The sequence below is a fragment of the Phyllobates terribilis genome, unplaced genomic scaffold (genome assembly GCF_046119375.1).
Source record: "Phyllobates terribilis strain yellow unplaced genomic scaffold, ASM4611937v1 Scaffold_1__5_contigs__length_1240528914, whole genome shotgun sequence".
NCBI lineage: Eukaryota > Metazoa > Chordata > Amphibia > Anura > Dendrobatidae > Phyllobates > Phyllobates terribilis.
In genome coordinates, this window is record NW_027362761.1 from 710,112,919 (window position 1) to 710,136,773 (window position 23,855).

The 23,855-nt window shown below is 44.5% G+C and overlaps 1 protein-coding gene across 1 annotated transcript; it reads left to right on the forward strand.

Moving 5' to 3' along the window:
• The first annotated feature begins 19,202 nt into the window (after positions 1-19,202).
• On the forward strand, positions 19,203-23,396 carry RPS15 (ribosomal protein S15). Its single transcript, XM_073686259.1, has 4 exons — positions 19,203-19,318; positions 21,797-21,882; positions 22,201-22,435; positions 23,246-23,396. The coding sequence occupies exons 1-4, from the start codon at positions 19,316-19,318 to the stop codon at positions 23,357-23,359; spliced, it is 438 nt and encodes a 145-aa protein (XP_073542360.1). The 5' UTR covers positions 19,203-19,315; the 3' UTR covers positions 23,360-23,396.
• Positions 23,397-23,855: the final 459 nt, after the last annotated feature.

Sequence of the window (23,855 nt, forward strand, 5' to 3'; positions counted from 1 at the left end):
GGGCCGCAGAGCTGACGCTCTAATATCAGACCTTGCTGCATAAGGATCTGCATGTAGTTGTGTGTTTGTATCACTATGTGTCTACGGCTGTGTGCCCACATAGCGTTTAAGAGTTTTTTCCGCGTAAATTAAGCAGCGCAAACACTTGAAAAACGCTAGTATATATGCCCCCCATGGTCCCCTATGTGAGAACACAAGTCATGTGCACATGCTGCGTATTTTTACGCAGCGTATTATCGCTGCGTAAAAACACGTAGCATGTCCATTAATTTTGCGGTTACGCGGCGTAATCGCCGCCTTATGCGTATGTCCATGCCCACCATGTGTATATTGTGCGCTTCAATATGTGTATGGTACCCGGGTCTGGAGGAGAGGAGACTCTCCTCCAGGCCCAGGTACCATAAAACCTGTTGTAAAAAAAGAATTAAAATAATAAATATCGATTTACTTACCCTCTGTCAGCCCACGATCTCCTCACCGCCGCTGCCTCCGAACCCAGAGATGCATTGCGGCAACTGGCCTGCGATGACGTTGCGGTCATGTGACCGTGAGGTCCTCACAGGTCCTGCCGCTCTGTATCTATGGGAACAAAGCTGCCGGGGAGTAGCGGTGAGGAGACTTATTATTTTTTACATTCTATCTTTTACTATTGATGCTGCATATGCAGCATCAATAGTAAAAAGTTGGTCACACTTGTCAAGCACTATGCAGTGTGACCAACCTGTCAAACACTTTTCCAAGTGATGCTAATATCGCTTGGAAAGCTCTTGACAATGTGCATGCTAAAATGCATGCAAAAACGCTTGATTTGCACTTGTGTTTTGAGGGAAAACGCATGTGAATTAGGCTTGCGCTTTCCCGCAGCAGGGGGATGCGGAAATGATGCAGAAATTTCTGCTTAATTTACACAAAGTGGGCACATAGCCTAACATCAGACCTTGCTAGATAAGGATCTGCATGTAGTTGTGTGTTGGTATCACTTTGTGTCTACAACAAAATGGCTCCTCACTGTGAGAGATCCTAATTCCTAAACTTCATTGTCTCTTATCCATTTGTAAACACCCAGAAAGGGAGGGGGGAGGAGGAGACATCAGACATGGAGCAAATCCAGCCCAGATTTTCAGCAGTCGTAATGCATGCCAGCTCTACACAAGGTTTTCATGCCAAATTTCAGTAGCTGCTCCCCCTAGTGTTTCAAAGTGGAACATATCAAACTTTTTAAATTATTTTTCATATTTTACTCCATTAAGAAAATATGATAATATTGGAAAAACGAATCAAAACAATAATACTTTACGTTTTCGCAATTGTTGAAAAAAATTTTTTTTTGATGGCACCTTCCCTTTTGGGAAGTTTGGGATGAACCTCGTGTAGTATCCCACGATCCCCAGGAAGGCTCTAACCTGCTTTTTTGACAGCGGTCTTGGCCAGGTTTGGATTGCCTCCACTTTACTGATTTGGGGTTTGATCTCGCCTCTACCAACCACATAAGCCAAATACCTGGGTTCTTTTTCCCCATGGCACATTTCTTCAGGTTTATTGAAAGCCCCGCCTTCCTGAGAGCATCAAACACTGCCTGGACTTTTTCCAGATAACTCTCCCAGTCCGGACTGAAGATAACAATATCATCCAGGTATGCCGCGGCGTATTGCTTATGGGGTGCAAGAATTCGATCCATAGATCTCTGGAAGGTTGCAGGGACCCCCTGCAGTCCAGACGGCATCTGGACATACTGGAAGCATCCATCCGGCGTAGAAAACGCAGTCTTCTCCTTGGCTCTCTGTGCCATGGGGATCTGCCAATTTCCCTTTGTCAAAACCAAGGTGGTTATGTACCTTGCTGGCCCAAGCCTCTTGATCAGCTCATCGTCGCGTGGCATGGGATATGCGTCGAATTTGGAGACTTCATTCAACTTGTGATAGTTCTTGCAAAATCTCCACTCAACATTGGGCTTTGGAACCAAGACGATTGGGCTCGACCAACCTCTCTTGGACTCTTTGATGACACAGAGTTTCAGCATACAAGCCACCTCTTTGGAGATCAACTCTCGTCGGGCCTCAGGTATCCGATAGGGCTTCAAGTTCACCCGCACATGTGGCTCCGTCAGAACCTCGTGTTTTATGACCCTGGTGCAGCCTGGCAATTCCGAGAACAAATCCCGGTTCTTCTGGAGTAATTCCCAACACTGCTGTTTCTGGGCCTTCATTAGTGTTTCTGCTATTGCGACTCCTCCAACGTCACCTTCTGGCTTGCCCAGCAAGCATGGAGCTTCCACAGCCTCCCTGTCTTGCCACGGCTTTATGAGGTTGACTTGGTATATTTGGTACGGCTTACGTTGTCCCGGTTGGTGAACCTTATAATTCACGTCTCCAACCTTTTCCACCACCTCATACGGTCCTTGCCACTTGGCCTATAACATGCTTTCCATGGTAGGTATCAGAACGAGGACTCTGTCACCAGAATTGAATTGCCGCACTCTGGCTGAGCGGTTGTAGACCCTGGCCTGAGCCTCTTGTGCGTGGAGATGTTCTTTGACGATGGGCATCACCTTCGCAATCCTCTCCTGCATCAGAGCGACGTGCTCGATGACGCTCCTGTGGTGCCTGACTTTGGCTTCCCAGGTTTCCTTTGCTACATCCAGGAGACCAAGCAGATGTCGGCTATATAGGAGTTTGAATGGCGAGAACCCCATAGAGGCCTGTGGAACCTCTCGGATAGAGAACAACAGATACGGCAGGAGACAGTCCCAGTCTCTCCCATCCTTTTCTATGGCCTTCCTCAGCATACTCTTCAGAGTTTTGTTGAACCTCTCTACAAGGCCATCTGTCTGAGGATGGTACACTGAGTTCTCAGTTGGGGGATTTGCAGGACCATGCACAATTCCCTCATTACCTTACTTACCTTATATTATCGACTTCAAAATGCCCTTCAGTAGGGTTATCAATAAGGGAACAACAAAAACATTAAACTTTAGGAGGGCGAAGTTTGATCAGCTGATAGAAAACCTTCAACTTATTGACTGGGACAAAGTTCTTAAAGGAATACGAATAGTAAATGGGAAACCTTCAAAAGAATTCTGAATACTCAGTGCGAGAGGTATATACCGTATGGGAATAAAAGGGCCAGAAATAAGAGGAAACCAATATGGTTGAACAAGAACGTAAAAGGGGCGTTAAATAGCAAAAAAGAGGCATTCAAGAGATTAAAACAGGAAAACAGTAAGGAGGCACTAATGTGTTACAAGGAAAAAACGAGAACCTGTAAAAAACAAATAAAAATAGCGAAGGAGGAAACAGAGAGACATATTGCTAGGGAAAGTAGATCAAATCCCAAACTGTTCTTTACGTATATAAATAGTAAAAGGATTAAATCGGATAATATTGGACCGATAAAAAGTGAGGAAGGCAAAATCATAGAGAAAGATGAGGATAAAGCTAATCTATTAAATAATTTTTTTTCGACAACTTTCACAAAGGAAATAGAACTAACAGGAGAAATGAGAAGTGACAAGCTTAATCCTCCACTAAGTATGACAAATCTAACCCAAGTTGAGGTACAGAAACGCCTCAGTAACATTAAAATAAACAAATCACCAGCACCTGATGGCATACACCCACGGGTACTAAGGGAACTAAGTAATGTGATAGACAGACCGTTATATCTTATATTTAAGGACTCTGTTGAGACTGGGTCTGTACCACTTGATTGGCGACAGGCGAATGTAGTGCCAATATTAAAAAAGGGAGCGAAAAGTGACGCCGGAAACTATCAGCCGGTGAGTCTGACGTCCGTTATGGGCAAAATTTTTGAAAGCTTCATTAAAGAGGCAATTACGGAGCATCTTGATGCTAATAATTTTTTAATCCCGAACCAACATGGATTCATGAGGAATCGCTCCTGCCAAACAAACCTGATTGACTTCTACGAGGAGGTTAGCTCTCGATTAGATCAGGGGGAACCAGTGGATGTCGTGTATCTCGACTTCTCAAAAGCGTTCGATAGCGTGCCACATAATAGGTTGGTATACAAAATGAGAATGATGGGGCTGGGGGAAAATGTCTGCAAGTGGGTAGCAAACTGGCTAAGGGATAGAAGGCAGAGGGTGGTTATAAATGGAATATACTCAGATTGGGTAAGCGTCACTAGTGGGGTACCACAGGGGTCTGTACTAGGCCCAATGTTATTTAATATCTTTATTAACGACATAGTCAACGGGATAAATAGTAAAATATCAATATTTGCAGATGACACAAAGTTATGTAAAACAATTAATACAAAAGAGGACAGTGCAGACCTACAGAGGGATTTGGATAAGCTGGTTAGGTGGAGCATTAAATGGCAAATGAGGTTTAACGAGGAGAAATGTAAGGTCATACATATGGGAAGGAAAAATGGAAGTCACCAGTACTCACTGAATGGGAAATCATTGGGGAATTCAGAGATGGAGAAGGACTTGGGCATCTTGATTGATAGCAAACTAAATTGGAGTGCCCAAAGTCAGGCCGCTGCTGTAAAGGCGAACAGGGTAATGGGATGTATCAGAAGAGGTATAGCTGCAAAGGATGAGAACATTGTTCTTCCACTGTACAAAGCACTGGTCAGACCACACTTGGAATACTGTGCTCAGTTATGGGCCCCAATATATAGAAAGGATATAAATGAGATTGAAAAGGTACAAAGGAGGGCAACAAAATTAATAAAGGGAATGGAGGGACTGCAATACCCAGAGAGGTTGGCAAAACTAGGACTATTCAGCCACGAAAAGAGAAGGTTGAGGGGGGACATAATAAATGTGTACAAATATGTTAGGGGACAGTATAGAGATCTTGCCCGGGATTTGTTCAAAAGGAGGGATATTACGGTAACAAGAGGGCACTCACTAAGACTGGAAGAGAAAAGGTTCCAGCACCAGCATAGGAAGGGGTTCTTTACGGTAAGAGCAGTGAGAATATGGAATTCACTGAGTGAGGAGACGGTAACGTCAGATTCACTACACCAGTTCAAGCGGGGACTGGATGCATTTCTAGATACCAGGCAGATTTCAGCATATACTTAAAAATAAAATAAAATAGTAGGTTGATACAGGGATTTATTCTGACTGCTGGTTTCAGAGTCGGGAGGGAATTTTTCCTCAGGTGAAGATTGGCTAAATCATTTGGGGTTTTTGCCCTCCTCTGGATCAACTTTAGCAACCACATAACTTACAGGTCGAACTTGATGGACGCAAGTCTTTATTCGGCTTTACTAACTATGTTACTATGTTACTATGTCATAAAGGGTGTTCCCTGGTCAGTCAGGATCTCCCTTGGCAACCCTCTCCGGGAGAAAACATGGACTAACTCACGAGCTATAGTCTTGGCGGAGGAGTTTCTCAGCAGAACCGCTTCAGGATGGCGGGTGGCATAGTCCAAGATGACCAAAATATATTGATGCCCTCGACCAGATTTAACCAGGAGACCGACCAAGTCCATGGCAATTCTCTTGAATGGCACTTCAATAATGGGCAATGACACGAGAGGACTTCGAAAGTGAGAGGTGGGGGTGGTTAACTGACATGTAGGGCAGGACCTGCAATACTTTAATATTTCCCAGTGACACCCGGGCCAATAGAACCTCTGCATGACCCGTTCCTGCATTTTTTCCACCCCTAGATAACCCCCAAGATATGTGAATGGGCCATGTCCAACACCTTCCGTCTATAGGGCCCCGGCATTAATAACTGTTCCACCAACTCCTCCCTCACTTTTGTGACCCGGTACAACAACTCCCCACTCAACATAAAATAGGGAAACCATGTGTCAGCTCCAGGCTCCTGCGCAACCCCATTTATGACCGTGACATTATTGAATGCTTCCTTCAGAGTTAGGTCCCTATGTTGGGCAGACCTAAAATTCTCACTGGTTACCCCTACCGCTGGAATATCGGATTCAGGGGACACTACCTCCTCATCCCCCACAAGGACACAAAAGGGAAACCTGTCTGACTCTGGGTGTGGTACTACCCCATCAGGGTTAACTGGTTTCCTATCTGAATCAGCGAACCCGGAACCCTTCCCCCACAAATCCCAAAATAAATAAAAGTCCCAAACAACGCCGATTTTGTGGGACTCAGTACCGTGGGCCATTTCAATCTCCACTCTGGCCATAGGGTAGTCCTTAGCATCACCATGGATACACCGTACACCTAACTTTTTCCTCAGGATCAGTTGGAGAGGAAGGGTGGCCCTCACAAGGGTCACCAGACTCCCAGAGTGTAGCAGTGCCGTTACCTGTCGCCCGTTCAGCTTCACGGGACAAGCTTGTGGCCCCGCGCTTGGTGGACAGTTCACACTGCAGGCCGGATATTCATAGTATGAACAACGGCGTCCTATGCTGCAGTCCATCGGCTTGGAGGTCAGGGGACAATGGGCGGCTATATGGTCTGGGCCGTGGCACCTCCAGCAAACAGCATCACCCGTAGGGACCTTGGGCACCCACTCTCCCGTCCCTTTGGACCTTGGACGCCCCACCCCCTTTTGGGCCTCCGCCCCCTGTTGGGACCCCCGGTATGGAGTGGGCTGCCTTCCCAAAGAACCTTCGACCTCCTGGTACCTCTCGACCAGTCCGATCAGTTCATCTACATTCCAGGGATCACCCTGGGCAACCCAAGTCTGTACTGTATGGGCCTCGGAAGAGAGTGCACAAACTGGTCCATCTCCACCCGCTCTACCATCTGCGCAGGCGTAGAGGCCACTTCTGGACCAGGTGCAACAGGTCAAACATTTTGGAGCAAGGTGGTTTGTCCCGGTGATACGCCCAGCAGTGAACTCACTGCGCCCTGATAGTCATTGTCACCCCCAAGTGTGAGAGAATCTCAGCTTTTAGCTTGCCCTACTCTTTGGCGTCCTGCAAGGCTAAATCATAGTATGCCTTCTGGGGCTCTCCCATCAAGTATGGTGCCAGTACCTCTGCCCACAGCTCTGGCAGAAGTTTCTCCCTCTCGGCGACCCTTTCAAACACAGTCAGGAAGGCCTCAACGTCATCCCCCGGGGTCATTTTCTGCAAAGCCCGTCTTACCGCCTTCTGGATGTGGGTGTCATCAGCCGGACTTGGGGTTGGGGAGCTCGTCCTGTCCTGGATGGCAGAAGCTGCATCTGCTGCCGTTCCTGCTGGATCTGCTGAGACAACAGCCGGTTGGTCTCCTGCTGCTGCGACTGGACCAAGTGTCTCAGCAGGTCCTCCATTTTGTCTGGCGATGCTTGCTGGCTTGCGAGAGACTTGACCTAGGACATGCAGCCCTCCCTGTAGCAGTCACACATCTCTGCTGATAACGCTGCCCGCACGTCTAACACCAATTGTAGGGCTGGTACTCACTCAGGTGCAGTTTGAGGCAAACAGGAGGCATGTTCCTTTAAATATTGGTAATGGTTTATTAGCTTCATAAACCATTCTAAAGGAAAATGCAATTTTCTTGGCCAAGAGACTGCTATCAATGAGCTGGATGATGCGGTTTCTCTTTTCTTGGGAAATCTTCATGGCTGCTACTCAATTCGAACTAGTGACCTTTCGCTTGGGAATCAACCTAATAACACACTTTGCTATTAAGGAATGTGAGAACAGGTTGTAATTTGTAATATACAGTGTAGGGATGGTACTCACTCAGGTGCAGTTTGAGGGAAACAGGAGGCAGGTTCCTTTTAAATGTCCGTAATGGTTTATTAGCTTCATAAACCATTCAAAAGGAAAATGCAAACAAAACAGCCTTTAGTGCAGGCAAAAACAAAGAAACAGTCCATTTGCCAAAGTCCCTGGATGGCCAGCGCTGTGGTCACACAGGCTGGTGTAGCGTCCTGTGTCCTGGCTTGGTCTGGAGACAAAACATACACAGGAGGCCTTCTCCCTCCAAGCACACAGAGCATGTGCCAAACAACACCCAGAGGTGAGGTATGTGGGTTGCTGGACCCGCCCATTCTCTCCCAGCAACCTGTACCCCGGCTCCCAAGTGCAACAATTAATCCTCTTAGTGCATGCGTGCACTAGAAAAAATACACCGGACTACATCACAGAGACCAGCCATCTCTGTGATACATACCTATGTATGTAAATACATATAATATGTAAAAAAAAACCACACCAATCACTGAAAGCCATTTCGCCACACAAAACGCAGTGTTTGTGATAAAACAAAAATAACCAATAAAAAGTACACATAATTGGTATCGTCGCGTCCGGAACGACCCACTCTATAAAACTGGCACATTATTTATTCTGTATGGCAAATACCGTAAAAAAAATATAAACGCCAAAAATGTTACTTTTTTAATTATTCTGACTCAAAAAAGTGAATAAAAAGCGATGAAAAAGTCGTATGTAAAAACTGTATAAATGAAAATGCCAAACTATCCTGCAAAATACAAACCATAATATGGCTCATTCGGCAAAAAAAAAAAAAAAAATGTACACCTCTTAGAATATGGCAATGCAAAAACAAATTCATTTTTGTAAAATATTGTTTATAATGTGTAAAAATATCAAAGTATAAAAAATATATATAAATCTGGTATTGCTGTAATCGTACCAACCTGACGAACAAATTTGTCTTATCACCTTTACCACACGGTGAATGACGCAAAAAATAAAACTAACTGAATTGCTGTTTTTTTTTTTTTCATTCTATGTTTAGAAAATCTGAATAAAAAGCAATAAAAAAAAAATCACAACTCGTTCTGCAAAAAATAAGCCCTCCCAGAATATGGCAACGAAAAAAAAAATACTTTTTATACAAAAGCATTTTTACTGTGTAATAGCTGTAAAACCTAAAAAATATATAAATCTGGTATTGCTGTAATTGCACCGACCCGAAGGATTTACACTGAATCCCCGATGTAAGTTCTCAGTGTAGAACACAAGAATGTGATCCCAGGATTATTCAGGAAACATCAAAAAGTATTATGTAACTCAAAATGTTACCAATAAAAACCCTAATTTATCCTGCACAAAACCAGCCCCCACTCAGGTGTGTTATCTGTCACTGGAACCATAGGGGGTTCCCATGGCAGAACAAAGACTCTGGAAAAGCGACGGTTCCCGCCCCCTCAAATAAAATCCAGTGAATTCTGCACTCCCAAATGCCCCCCTCCTTCTGAGCAACACTGTGCCTTAACCGCAGTAAGCGGCCACATGTTTGGCATTATTGTAGTGGGGAGAGAGCACTTTACAATTTACGGGGTGCGTGTCTCCAGAAGAACAAGCTGGGCACAATCTATTGGAGCTCTACACTTGTATGGGGGCACAATGTATGGGCACTAAACCGGCATATTTGCAATTCTCCAGAAAAAAGCCTTCAACCGTACATGAATTCGTTGAGACGTACAATTTCTACAATGGGGTCACTTTTGGGGTTTTACAGCTGTTCTGGCACCTTCGGGGCTCCTGCAAACTGTTCTAGCAAAATCTGTGCTCCAAAAGCCAAATAGTGCTCCTTTCTATATATGGGGCATCACCGTGTTTGGGAGAAATTACGCAATAAATTATGGGGTTCAGTTTCACTTATTAACCCTTGTGTACCTGACAAATTTGCAACAAATATTACATTTTTACCACAAAAATGTAATATTTCCACGTCTCAATGTTATAAAATTCTGTGAAGCACCTACCAGTGATGGACCATGGACCAGACCTCAATCACAGGACAATAAAGCTTTCATACTCCTTATCTATGAACTGTTCCAATATTTACGGCTACAGCTGTTTCTCTCTCTCCCATACTGATAGTTCTGCTTCACGTCGCTTGTATTATCTATTGCATTATTCCTGTGTCCTGTTGTGCATAAACTTGTGACTCTTCAGATTTTGTGTTCTACTATGCCTGATGAAGAGACCTGAGTAGTCTCAAAAGCTTGCAATTTGTTACCATCTTTACAGTTAGCCATTAAAAGGTATCAACCACTGAGGACTCTCAAATCTTAATATTTTCCAAAATAAAATAGTCATGTGTATGTGCACTATTGCCAACTCTCAAAACACAGTGGCAATACTAGCAAATGAGGTGCCCTCCTTTAGTTAGATATATGGCCCTGATTCATCAAGACCAGTGATTTTTTAAAGCATTTCAAAGCATTTACACCACTTTTTTTTGGGTGTGAAAGATTTGATTAATTGGTGCCTATATGCAGGTGTTGTGGTTCTTTGTTAATAATCTCTGCACTCTTCTTCCCACAGTGATGAAATGATTTGTGGGTAGGTTAGTGAACCCTGATAAGACACTGATTGCCATCTTTTGAAGATGAGCACTTATCTCATACCAATACATCCTGATGGCTTGCATGCCTAGGGTTACAGGTTCCAAAACAGATGATCTTAATCATCTAAAAACAGGAGGCTTAAACTAAAATGGGGTCCAGGGCCAGTTAAAAAAAAATCTGTTAGAGAATGGCTGCATTGTTAAAATGAGGTCATATGGCTAAAGTTTGTGCTGAGTATCTGCTATATCACATTGTAATACAAGTAAATGGTGTCGCATTGTGATGCCTACTGTACTGCAATCCCACAGCCCCCTATATACAGTATGATGGCCTCATGGTTCCTCTATATATAGTGGGGAAAATAAGTATTTGATACACTGCCGATTTTCTAAGTTTTTCCACCTACAAATAATGGAGAGGTCTGTAATTTTTATCGTAGGTACACTTCAACTGTGAGAGACAGAAACTAAAAAAATCACATTGTATGATTTTTAAATAATTAAATTGCAGTTTTATGCATGAAATAAGTATTTTATCATCTACCAACCAGCGCTCTCACAGACCAGGGACAAAATTGCAGACCTGTACAAGGCTGAGATGGGCTACAGGAGCTTGGAGAGAAGGCAACAACTGTTGGCACAATTATTAGTGAATGGAAGAAACACAAGATGACTGTCAATCTTCTTCGGTCTGGGTCTCCATGATGCAAGATCTCGCCTCATGGGGTAAGGGTGATTCTGAGAAAGGTCAGGAATCAGCCCAGAATTACATGGGAGGACCTGCTCAATGACCTGAAGAGAGCTTGGACCACAGTTTCAAACCTTAAAGTTAGTAACACACTACGCCGTCATGGATTAAAATCCTGCAGGGCAAGCAAGGTCCCCCTGGTCACGCGAGCACATGTCCAGGCCCGTTTGAAGTTTGTCAATGACCATCTGGATTATCCAGAGGAGGCATGGGAGAAGGTCATGTGGTCAGATGTGACCAAAATAGAACTTTTTGGTATCAACTCCACTCATCTTTGGAGGAAGAAGAAAGAGGAGCACAACCCCAAGAACACCATCCCAACCATTAAGCATGGTGGGGGAAACATCATACTGTGGGGGTGCTTTTCTGCAAATGGGAAAGGATGACTGCATCGTATTGAAGGATGGATGGAGTCATGTATCACAAGATTTTGGCCAACAACCTCCTTCCCTCAGTATGAGCCTTGAAGATGGGTCGTGGCTGGGTTTTTCAGCATGACAATGACCCGAAACACAAAGACAGGGCAACTAAGGAGTGGATCCGTAAGAAACATTTCAAGGTCCTGGAGTGGCTTAGCCAGTCTCCAGACCTGAACCCAATAGAAAATCTTTGGAGGGAGCTGAAACTTAATGTTGCCCAGCGTCAGCCCCGAAACCTGAAAGATATGTAGAAGATCTGTATGGAAGAGTGCGCCAAAATCCCTGCTGCAATGTGTGCAAACTTGGTCAAGAACTACAGGAAACATCTGACCTCTGTAATTGCAAACAAAGGTTTCTGTACCAAATATTTTTAAGATTCTGTCTCTCACAGTTGAAGTGAGCCTACGATAAAAATTACACACCTCTCCATTCTTTGTAGGTGGGAAAACTTGCAAAATGGGAAGTGTATCAAATACTTATTTTCCCCACTGTACATTGATGACCTCATCCCTTACATACAGTATGATGGCCCCACAGCTCCCCTACATACAGTATGATGGCACCATAGCCCCACTATATACAGTATGATGGCCTCATAGATCCTCTATATACAGTATGATGGCCCCACAGCCCTCTACAGTGGGTACAGAAAGTATTCAGACCCCTTTAAATTTTTCACTCTTTGTTTCATTGCAGCCATTTGGTAAATTCTAAAAAGTTCATTTTTTTCTCATTAAAGTACACTCTGCACCCCATCGTCACTGAAAAAAAACAGAAATGTAGAAATGTTTGCAAATTTATTAAAAAAGAAAAACTGAAATATCACATGGTCATAAGTATTTAGACCCTTTGCTCAGTATTGAGTAGAAGCACCCTTTTGAGCTAGTACAGCCATTAGTCTTCTTGGGAATGATGCAACAAGTTTTTCACACCTGGATTTGGGGATCCTTTGCCATTGTTCCTTGCGGATCCTCTCCAATTCCGTCAGGTTGGATGGTGAACGTTGGTGGACAGCCATTTTCAGGTCTCTCCAGAGATGCTCAATTGGGTTTAGGTCAGGGCTCTGGCTGGGCCAGTCAAGAATGGTCACAGAGTTGTTCTGAAGCTACTCCTTTGTTATTTTAGCTGTATGCTTAGGGTCATTGTCTTGTTGGAAGGTGAACCTTCAGCCAAGTCTGAGGTCCAGAGCACTCTTGAAGAGGTTTTCATCCAGGATATCTCTGTACTTGGCCGCATTCATGTTTCCTTCAATTTCAACCAGTCGTCCTGTCCCTGCAGCTGAAAAACACCCCCATAGCATGATGCTGCCACCACCATGTTTCACTGTTGGTGTTGGTATTGGGCAGGTGATGAGCAGTGCCTGGTTTTCTCCACACATACCACTTACAATTATCACCAAAAAGTTCTATCTTCAGCTCATCAGACCAGAGAATCATTTTTCTCATAGTCTGGGAGTCCTTCATGTGTTTTTGAGCAAACTCTATGCGGGCTTTCATATGTCTTGCACTGATGAGAGGCTTCCATCTGGCCACTCTGCCATAAAGGTCCGACTGGTGGAGGGATGCAGTGATAGTTGACTTTATGGAACTTTCTCCCATCTCCCTACTGCATCTCTGGAGCTCAGCCACTGTGATCTTGGGCTTCATCTATGCCTCTCTCACCAAGGCTCTTCTTCCACGATTGCTCAGTTTGGCTGGACGGCCAGGTCTAGGAATACTTCTGGTGGTCCCAAATTTCTTCCATTTAAGGAGGCCACTGTGCTCTTGGGAACCTTGAGTAATGCAGAAATTCTTTTATAACCTTGGCCATATCTGTGCCTTGCCACAATTCTGTCTCTGAGCTCCTTGGGCAGTTCCTTTGAGCTCATGATTCTCATTTGGTCTGACATGCACTGTGAGCTGTGAGGTGTTATATAGACAGGTGTGTGCCTTTCCAAATCAAGTCCAATCAGTTTAATTAACAAACAAAGTAGCACTCTGTAACGCTAAGTATGTAAACATGAAGTATGAAATATGAATAGCATTACTGCTTAAGAAAATAGAAATAAATGAGAAATTCTAGCGCATTTAAATATGAAGTATGAAATATGAATAGCATTACTGCTGAAGAAAATAGAAATTAATTAGAAATCTTAGCGCATAAATTGGCCAATTCATGTGTACCTGACAGCCGCGGTAAGGCGTTTCTCGATGTCAGGACCCTACCAATGTGAATACCTCTCTAAGGGACATCCGTCAGCTTATGTGTGGAAAAGTAAGATCCTACTGCAATTAAAACCACCTGCGGCATAGGGGTGGAGTGCTCAGTCAAAGCTTAAACATAGAAACAGAAAATAACTGACGGCACTTCCAATACAAGAAATAGGTGTGAACAGGTGCTTACTAGGATAAGCTACCTCCATATACAATTAACAAACAAAGTAGCACTCTGTAACGCTAAGAATGTAAACTTGAAGTATGAAATATGAATAGCATTACTTCTGTAGAAAATAGAAATAAATGAGAAATTTTAGCACATGTAAATATGAATAGTGATGAGCGAGTATGTTTTGTTAACCCTTTCGCGAGTATACTCGGGCGAGCACCGAGTATTTACAGCGTGCTCGGTGATATGTTTGAATCACTCCCGTGTGCATGATTTGCGACTGATTGACAGCTTTAATATATGTGAGGAATGTCTGCTTCTTACACATTCCTCACATGTATTAAAGTTGTCAAACAGTCGCAAATCATGCACATAGGCGTGTGGAGCACTGAATATTAATTTTCCTTAATAGCGCGGACAGTGTCAGCTGCAGCCGCCGGCTCCTGCAGCTGCTGGACGACCATGTGTGCCCACTATTAAAGAGAAAGAATATTCATTGCTCTCCACACCCATGCGAGTGGGGAGCAGTGAATATTCATTCTCTTTAATAGCGGGAACATATGATCACCCAGCCGCTGCCGGAGCCGGAGGCTGACACTGTGTGCGCTATTAAGGAGAATAAATGTTGACTGCTCCCCACGCCCATAGTCCAAGCGTGGGGAACAGTGAATATTCCGACAGCTGACCTCAGCGTGTGGGGGCGCATGGTAGTGATGTCTTGCGCTGCTCACATGCTGAGATCAGCAGCTGGCATCAGAACAGGATGCAGTACTGGAGCAGAGGGAAGATGAGTAGAATCATTTATTTTTTTATGTGTGCAGCGTGATGGGGATGGGTGTGCCCTGCATACTAGGATGGGAATGGGGGTGCCATGCATACCAGGATGGGGGTGCGAGTGCCATGCATACCAGGATGGGGATGGGGATGCCATGCATATTAGGATGGGGATGGGGGTGCCATGCATACCAGGATGGGGACCATGTATACCAGGATGGTGATGGGGGCCACATATAACAGAAAGGGGGGGCGCATATACCAGGATGGGGGCATATATATACCAGGATGGAAGATATTAGTACAGAATAGGGGGACATTACTCCTATAACAGTGTCAGCTGCTGAACCCCTTCCCCATAACCGTGCATCCTGACCAAATTTTTTGCTTTAATTTTTTTTCTATTTTCCTCCTCTAAAACCTAGGTGCGTCTCATAGTCAGAAAAATACGGTAGATCTTGCCCAATGCATGATCTAACTAACTTTAGTCAGTGCAGCACTGACAGCTATAAGGCATAGCTGTAATCCTGCATTGCATAACTGTTATCAGAGTGTTGAAAGTGAAAGTCCCATAGTGGGACAAAGTAAAAACAAAAAAGTAAAAAAAATTGTACAAATATTTTTATAAAAAAAATCACATAATAATAATAATAATAATAAATAGATACTGTACCAATAAAATAAATATTTTTATGGGGGAAAAAGTACACGTTTGGTATCGCCGCATCCGGTACGACCGCCCTATAAAAATATTTCACTAGTTCGCCCCTTCAGTGAACACTGTAAAAGTAATAAATAAAAAACGGTGCAAAAAACTATGCTTTATCATCATACCGCTGAACAAAACGTGGAGTAAAACGAGATCCAAAAGATGAATGTAAGTAAAAATTCTACCACTGAAAACGTCATCTTGTCCCGCAAAAAGCAAACCTCCATATAGCTCCAACAGCGGAAAATTTAAAAAGTTATAGCTCTCAGAATAAAGCGATGCAAAAATATTTATTTTTTTCTATAAAATAGCTTTTATTGTGGAAAAGCGACATAACATAAAAAAACGATATGATTGTGGTATTGCTGTAATTGTACTGACTTGAAGAATAAAGTTGCCTTATCAATTTTACCACACATGGAACAGCATAAAAAACAAAAACAAAAAACAATTCCTGAATTGTTGGTTTTTGTTTATTCTGCCTCCCAAAAAACAGAATAGAAACTGATAAAATGTAAAAAAAAAAATAGTACTAATAAAAACATCAACTCGTCCCGCAAAAAACAAGCCACCACATGACTCTGTCGGACGAAATATGGAAAAATTATAGCTCTCAAAATATGGCAATGCAAAAACTAGTTTTTGAAAAAAAAAAGCGTCTTTTCATGTGTGACAGTTGCCAATCAAAAAAACCCAATATAAATCTGGTATCTCTGTAATCGCACAGATCCTAAGAATAAAATCGTCTAATCACTTATACCGCACAAGGAACAGCGTAAAAAAATATCTAAAAAAAATTCTTCACCTGCTGTTGATTTGTTCATCCTGTCTCCCAAAGATCGCAGTAAGGTTCAGCTAACATTTATCCTGCGCTCTGCGCTGAGCGCTTCCACTGGGGTTTCCCTGTAAATCTCTGAAATACTTGATTCAGATGGAACCCCTGGCTGATGATTCCCTACAATGAGGCAGATGGAGGCACTGTGGATGCCGTCTCTTTAGGTGTGCATAAAAGCACTGTTCGCCACAGTTTTGTGCACTTCTGAAAAGAAGGAAACCGCTGAACAGAGCCCAGATGGAGTTCAGCGTAACACTGCTGCCTCGTTATAGTGAATGAATCCCTCAGGGGTTCCATCTGAATCACGTCACTCGCAGATTTAGGCCACGACCCCACTATCAGTATTTGGTCAGTATTTTTTCTCAGGAGTGGGAGCCAAAACCAGGTGAGGAACAATCAGAGAAAAGAAATAATAGAAACAGTTCACCAATTCTGTATTTATCTCCCACTCCGGAGAAAAAATACTGATCGAATACTGACCAAATACTGATAGTGGGGCCGTGGCCTTAGATGGAAACCCCGATGTAAGTGCTCAGCGTAAAGCAAATGTGATCCAAAATGTTATGTAAAATGTTTCCAATAAAAGCTTCAACTCAATCTACAAAAAAGCAAGTCCCCACTCAGGTCCGTCATCTGTTATCAGACATACAGGTGCATCTCACTAAATTAGAATATCATCAAGAAGTTAATTTATTTCAGTTCTTCAATACAAAAAGTGAAATTCATATATTATATAGAGTCATTACAAACAGAGTGATCTATTTCAAGTGTTTATTTCTGATAATGTTGATGATTATGGCTTACATCCAATTACAACACAAAAATCATTATTTCAGTAAATTAGAATACTTTATAACAACAGCTTGAAAAATGTTTTTAAAGTCCGAAATGTTGGCCTACTGAAATGTATGTTCAGTAAATGCACTCAATACTTGGTCTGGGCTCCTTTTGCATCAATTAATGCATCAATGCTGCGTGGCATGGAGGCGATCAGCCTGTGGCACTGCTGAGGTGTTATGGAAGCCCAGGTTGCTTTGATAGCAGCCTTCAGCTCGTCTGCATTGTTGGGTCTGGAGTCTCTCATCTTCCTCTTGACAATACTCCATAGATTCTCTATGGGGTTAAGGTCAGGCACGTTTGCTGGCCAATCAAGCAGAGTGATACTGTTGTTTGTAAACCAGGTATTGGTAATTTTGGCAGTGTGGACAGGTGCCAAGTCCGGCTGGAGAATGAAATTTCCATCTCCAAAAAGCTTGTCGGCAGAGGGAAGCATGAAGTGCTCTAAAATTTCCTGGTAGACGGCTGCGCTCACTTTGGTCTTGATAAAACATAGTGGACCTACACGAGCAGATGACATGGCTCCTCAAACCATCACTGATTGTGGAAACTTCACACTAGACCTCAAGCACCTCACTCTGTTTGTAATGACGTTATATAATATATGAGTTTCACTTTTTGTATTGAAGAACTGAAATAAATTAACTTTTTGATGATATTCTAATTTAGTGAGATGCACCTGTATAGTGGGCTTCCATGTTACTGGTAGTACAAAGGCTCTGGATGGCTGGTAAATGGCTCCTCACCCTCCAAAACAAATTCAGCAAATTCTGCGCTCCCAAATCCAAATGCCTCCCTTTCTCCTGAGCCCTAGTATGCCTAAACCACAGTTAGCGCCCACATGTTTGGAATTTCTGTAACGATGAGAGCCCGTCTAATTTACGGATGCAAATCTCCAGAAGCATGAGCTGGGCACAGTGTACTGGTCACTACAATGTACTGGTCACAACAACGGCAGTTTGTAATTTTCACAATTTTTCGGCAACATCCACTGCTGCTTGTTTCTGGAAAACACCCATGGATTCAAAATCGTCACTATACCTGTAGATAAATTCCCAAAATGGGGTCACTTGAGGGGAGATTCTGCACTTCTAGCACTTAGGGGCTCTGTATATGGCGTCCGCAAACTATTCTGGGAAAATCTGCGCTCTAGGAGGCAAATAGCGTTCTGTCCCTGCCGCGTCTCACCATATGGCTAAGCAGTACAGTACCGCCACACATGGGGTATTTCAACATTCAGCAGAAATTGTGGGACAAATTTTAGTGCCATTTTTACCCATTTCCCAGTGTGAAAATGTAAAATCTGAAAACAAAATTTTGGTGGTAAAAATGTAATTATTTTTTCTTCACTGCCCAATGGTATTAAATGCTGTGACCCACCTGTGGTGTCAATATGATCACTGAACCCCTAGATGAATTCATTGAGAGGTATAGTTTGTAAAATGGGGTCACTTATGAGGGGTTCTGCTATTCTGGCACCTCAGGGGCTCTGCCAATGTGACATGGCATCCTCAAACCAATCCAGCAAAATCTGAACTTCAATATGGCGCTTAATCCCTTCTGAGCTTTGCACTGTGCCTCAAAAGTAATTTTCGACCATTTATGGTATATTGGTGTATTCAGGAGAAATTGCACAACAAATTTTGGGGTCCATTTTCTCCTGCTATCCTTGTGAAAATGAAAAAATTTGGGGCTAAAAAACATTTTTTTGTGGGAAAAGTGTGATTTTTTTTATTGTCAACATTATAAACTTTTGTGAAGCACCTGGAGGTTCAAAGTATTCCCCACACATCTATAGAAGTTTCCAGAATGGTGTCACTAGATCAGGAATTGCTTGCAGAAATTTCTGCATGGTTCTGCACCTCTTAGCAGCAAAAACATGGAAAATCCACAGCAATTTTGATGCGTTTTCATGCGTTTATTTGCAATGCATTGTATAGGAAAACTGCAGGCCAAAAAGCACAAAGAATGGACATGCTGCTTATTTTTATGCACATGAAATTCAGTCAGGAAAAATCCTGATCATGCACACAGATCTTGCAAACTGTCATATGAAATCATGGGATAACATTTGCAATGCGTTTTTGGACCATTTCTGTGGTGAAAGAACGCACAAAAAATGCACAGTGTAAACATAGCCTAAAGTGTTAATGAGGCGCTTCTAACATCCCCCTCTGCCACCTGCATTGAACAGGGCGCTCCCTAGTGATAAGTCTGGAAGACGCGGCCCAGGAGAAAGACAATCACTGCCGCCCTTAGTTAACATGGCTGCCGTAAGCTCGCCCATATACGTCACATATCTAAGAACTACATAGCGGAAGTAACTTCTAACGGAAGTGCGCCTGCTCTCGCGATATCTGCGCGCACCCACGCGATCTCGTTCCTTTCCTCCACAGCTCCAGGACAAGATGGTGGGTACTTTTCTTTGTCTGATATTAATCCGATGCCATCTATGGTTGGTGGCGCTTTTTAAGGGACATTTCTCGTGTGTGCTAGAAAGTCTTTTCATTACTGGTCCCTGTGGCAGGTTATTGGTATCGCCAGCTGGGAATGCTTGCTAGGCCTGGACGGGCTCAGTGCTTCGGGCTGGCGTGTACCACAAGTCCCTGCTCTCAGAGCACAGAGTGTACCCTTGTGGGGCCGCTACACATTCAGGGGCATGGGGTACATGGGCAGTGTATGCCAAGCCCCATATACTGCCTATGTATGCCAAGCCTGCTGTATCCCATAGACTGCCTGTGGATGCCAAGCCCCCTGTATGCTGTGCCCCTGTACCCCATACACTGCCTGTGGATGCCAAGCCCCCTGTATGCTGTGCCCCTGTACCCCATACACTGCCTGTGGATGCCAAGCCCCCTGTATGCTGTGCCCCTGTACCCCATATACTGCCTATGGATGCCAAGCCCCCTGTATGCTGTAACCCATATACTGCCTATGGATGCCAAGCCCCCTGTATGCTGTAACCCATATACTGCCTATGGATGCCAAGCCCCCTGTATGCTGTAACCCATATACTGCCTGTGGATGCCAAGCCCCCTGTATGCTGTAACCCATATACTGCCTGTGGATGCCAAGCCCCCTGTATGCTGTAACCCATATACTGCCTGTGGATGCCAAGCCCCCTGTATGCTGTAACCCATATACTGCCTGTGGATGCCAAGCCCCCTGTATGCTGTAACCCATATACTGCCTGTGGATGCCAAGCCCCCTGTATGCTGTAACCCATATACTGCCTGTGGATGCCAAGCCCCCTGTATGCTGTAACCCATATACTGCCTGTGGATGCCAAGCCCCCTGTATGCTGTAACCCATATACTGCCTGTGGATGCCAAGCCCCCTGTATGCTGTAACCCATATACTGCCTGTGGATGCCAAGCCCCCTGTATGCTGTAACCCATATACTGCCTGTGGATGCCAAGCCCCCTGTATGCTGTAACCCATATACTGCCTGTGGATGCCAAGCCCCCTGTATGCTGTAACCCATATACTGCCTGTGGATGCCAAGCCCCCTGTATGCTGTAACCCATATACTGCCTGTGGATGCCAAGCCCCCTGTATGCTGTAACCCATACACTGCCTGTGGATGCCAAGCCCCCTGTATGCTGTGCCCCTGTACCCCATACACTGCCTGTGGATGCCAAGCCCCCTGTATGCTGTGCCCCTGTACCCCATACACTGCCTGTGGATGCCAAGCCCCCTGTATGCTGTGCCCCTGTACCCCATACACTGCCTGTGGATGCCAAGCCCCCTGTATGCTGTGCCCCTGTACCCCATACACTGCCTGTGGATGCCAAGCCCCCTGTATGCTGTGCCCCTGTGCCCCATACACTGCCTGTGGATGCCAAGCCCCCTGTATGCTGTGCCCCATACACTGCCTGTGGATGCCAAGCCCCCTGTATGCTGTGCCCCATACACTGCCTGTGGATGCCAAGCCCCCTGTATGCTGTGCCCCATACACTGCCTGTGGATGCCAAGCCCCCTGTATGCTGTGCCCCATACACTGCCTGTGGATGCCAAGCCCCCTGTATGCTGTGCCCCATACACTGCCTGTGGATGCCAAGCCCCCTGTATGCTGTGCCCCATACACTGCCTGTGGATGCCAAGCCCCCTGTATGCTGTGCCCCATACACTGCCTGTGGATGCCAAGCCCCCTGTATGCTGTGCCCCATACACTGCCTGTGGATGCCAAGCCCCCTGTATGCTGTGCCCCATACACTGCCTGTGGATGCCAAGCCCCCTGTATGCTGTGCCCCATACACTGCCTGTGGATGCCAAGCCCCCTGTATGCTGTAACCCATACACTGCCTGTGGATGCCAAACTCCCTGTATGCTGTGCCCCTGTACCCCATATACTGCCTATGGATGCCAAGCCCCCTGTATGCTGTGCCCCTGTACCCCATATACTGCCTGGATGCCAAGCCCCCTGTATATTGTGCCCCATATACTGCCTATGGATGCCAAGCCCCCTGTATGCTGTGCCCCTGTACCCCATATACTGCCTGGATGCCAAGCCCCCTGTATATTGTGCCCCATATACTGCCTATGTATGCCAAGCCCCCTGTATGCTGTGCCCCTGTACCCCATACACTGCCTATGTCTGCCAAGCCCCCTCCCTGTATGCTGTACCCCATATACTGCCTATGTATGCCAAGCCCCCTGTTTGCTGTGCCCCTGTACCACATACATAGGCATGAAATACATAGGCACAGTGCATTGGGGTACATAGACACGGAGTGTTGTGGCTTTCTCCATTGCCCTCTCTACTTACTGTTAGGGTTCTTCCTGTGGGTGATTAGCTCAGGACTGATGGAGATGGAGGAGACCCTTGGCATGTCAGGGCATAAATAGTGGGGCCTTTATTAATCCAATCTACCTACTGTGTGATGCAGGCGGACGCTGAACAGAAGAAGAAAAGGACCTTCAGGAAGTTCACCTACAGAGGTGTGGACTTAGACCAGCTGCTTGATATGTCCTAGTAAGTAATGTTAATAACTTGGCTATATTTGTTTTCTAGAGTTGGTGCGAATCTATTTGTTGCACCCGCATTAGTGGCCGCTGGATGGGAGCACGGAGGACCACCTCCTGATACCCGCAGCTCTGCTTTTGATTAGCTTCCCTGGTGTGACATCACATGCTTCCAAAGATATTGCGCCAGACCAACTAATCAAAAGAAGAGCTGCGGATGCCCTGAGGTGTGTGTGTGTGTACTGGATCTTGTGAATTAATTTTTACCAACTATACTATTCTCACATGGCTGCATATTAGGGTTAATATTCTTCCTTCTCTTCCCCAGCGAGCAGATTATGCAGCTGTATTGTGCCCGTCAGCGCCGGCGTCTAAATCGGGGTCTGCGTCGTAAGCAGAACTCTCTGCTGAAACGTCTGCGTAAGGCTAAGAAGGAAGCACCTCCCATGGAGAAGCCAGAGGTCATCAAGACTCATCTGAGAGACATGATCATTTTACCTGAAATGGTTGGCAGCATGGTAGGAGTTTACAATGGCAAATCCTTCAACCAAGTTGAAATCAAGGTTAGTATTGTAGGATACCGTGGCTGCTGCTGCTTTCCACTTTAGTATATCCATACATTCATATAAGAATAAACTACACCCTCAGCATTCCTATCTGCCAGGCAGTGGGAGTATTCAGTGTGTCCTTCTGTATTCTGTGGGTGGCTTTGTACCTGTAGACTCTACAGCTTGATAAACACCCCCACCCCCTTCCCAATTGTGCAATTTTCAGTTTTATGCTTTGTCCCCCACCCATCTTCTTCCAAGCGTCCTAACTTTTGTTGTTGCTCTGCTATAGAAGCACAAGCTTATTGTTTTGGGTACAAGTTGTAGATTCATTTTTACCAACATACTGGGTACTACAACCAAGTGTTAATTATGTTGTACTAATAAACCCAATTTATTATATATTTTCGCAGTCAGTCCGTTTTATGCAGACTCCTCGGCCCTGCCAGCATATTTATCATTCAGCGGATATGCAATAAATATGTATGATGGGGATATACCCCAATATATGTGAATGATCGGCTGAGCACTTGTGTGCAGAACTTAATGAATAGGCTTTGTACTCAGTCCTGTAAAGGCAGTTTATTCACTGACTGCTGGCACTATGGGAATTAAATTGCTCCACAACTGACACTGCGGCTAAAGATCTGAAAAGGGCATGCTGTTTTATACTTTTACCATTCACTGTAGTTTCCTAATCACTTGGTGTTAAGTAGAGGGCACAGAGAAGCTTGTGCCATGTTTGAACTTGATTGCTGTAGGAAGAGATGCTGCTGACATTTAAATTAGAATCTTAATTCATTCTTATGTTTTTCTTTTTTCCAGCCTGAGATGATTGGCCATTACCTGGGTGAATTTTCCATCACGTACAAGCCTGTAAAACATGGCAGACCTGGTATTGGTGCCACTCACTCCTCCAGGTTCATTCCACTGAAGTAACCTGTTCATGTTGTAAATAAAGGTGGATTTTCCAGTCTCCTGTCTTTGTCTACCTATGTGGTACAGCTAGCAAATAACTGTCTGCACTAAAACGATCATGTCCAATGTATATAAGCATTCCTTATTTGGGATCCTCTTTAACCCTTAGCGGTAATAGTGTGTGTACAGAAGACTGCTGGCATGTTTCAAACAATAAATACTTTTGGGGTGCTATGTATTCTACTCTAAGACTGGCAAGCTTTATCACAAAAGATCCCTATAGATGGACCTTTTGAAAGTGTTGTATAACTCTTAAATTGATATCCCATCCTTTTGGATAGGGCCTCAATAACTGCGTTTGGCTAGTCCACTATAGACATAATCGCTGTCCCCATTGGGCATCACATTCTAAGTTCCCTATCAATATGTCTTTGCAGTGTGGGAGGAAACCCACACAAACACAGGAAGAATATACAAATTTCTTGCAGATGTTGTCCAGGGTGGGTTTTGAGCTCAG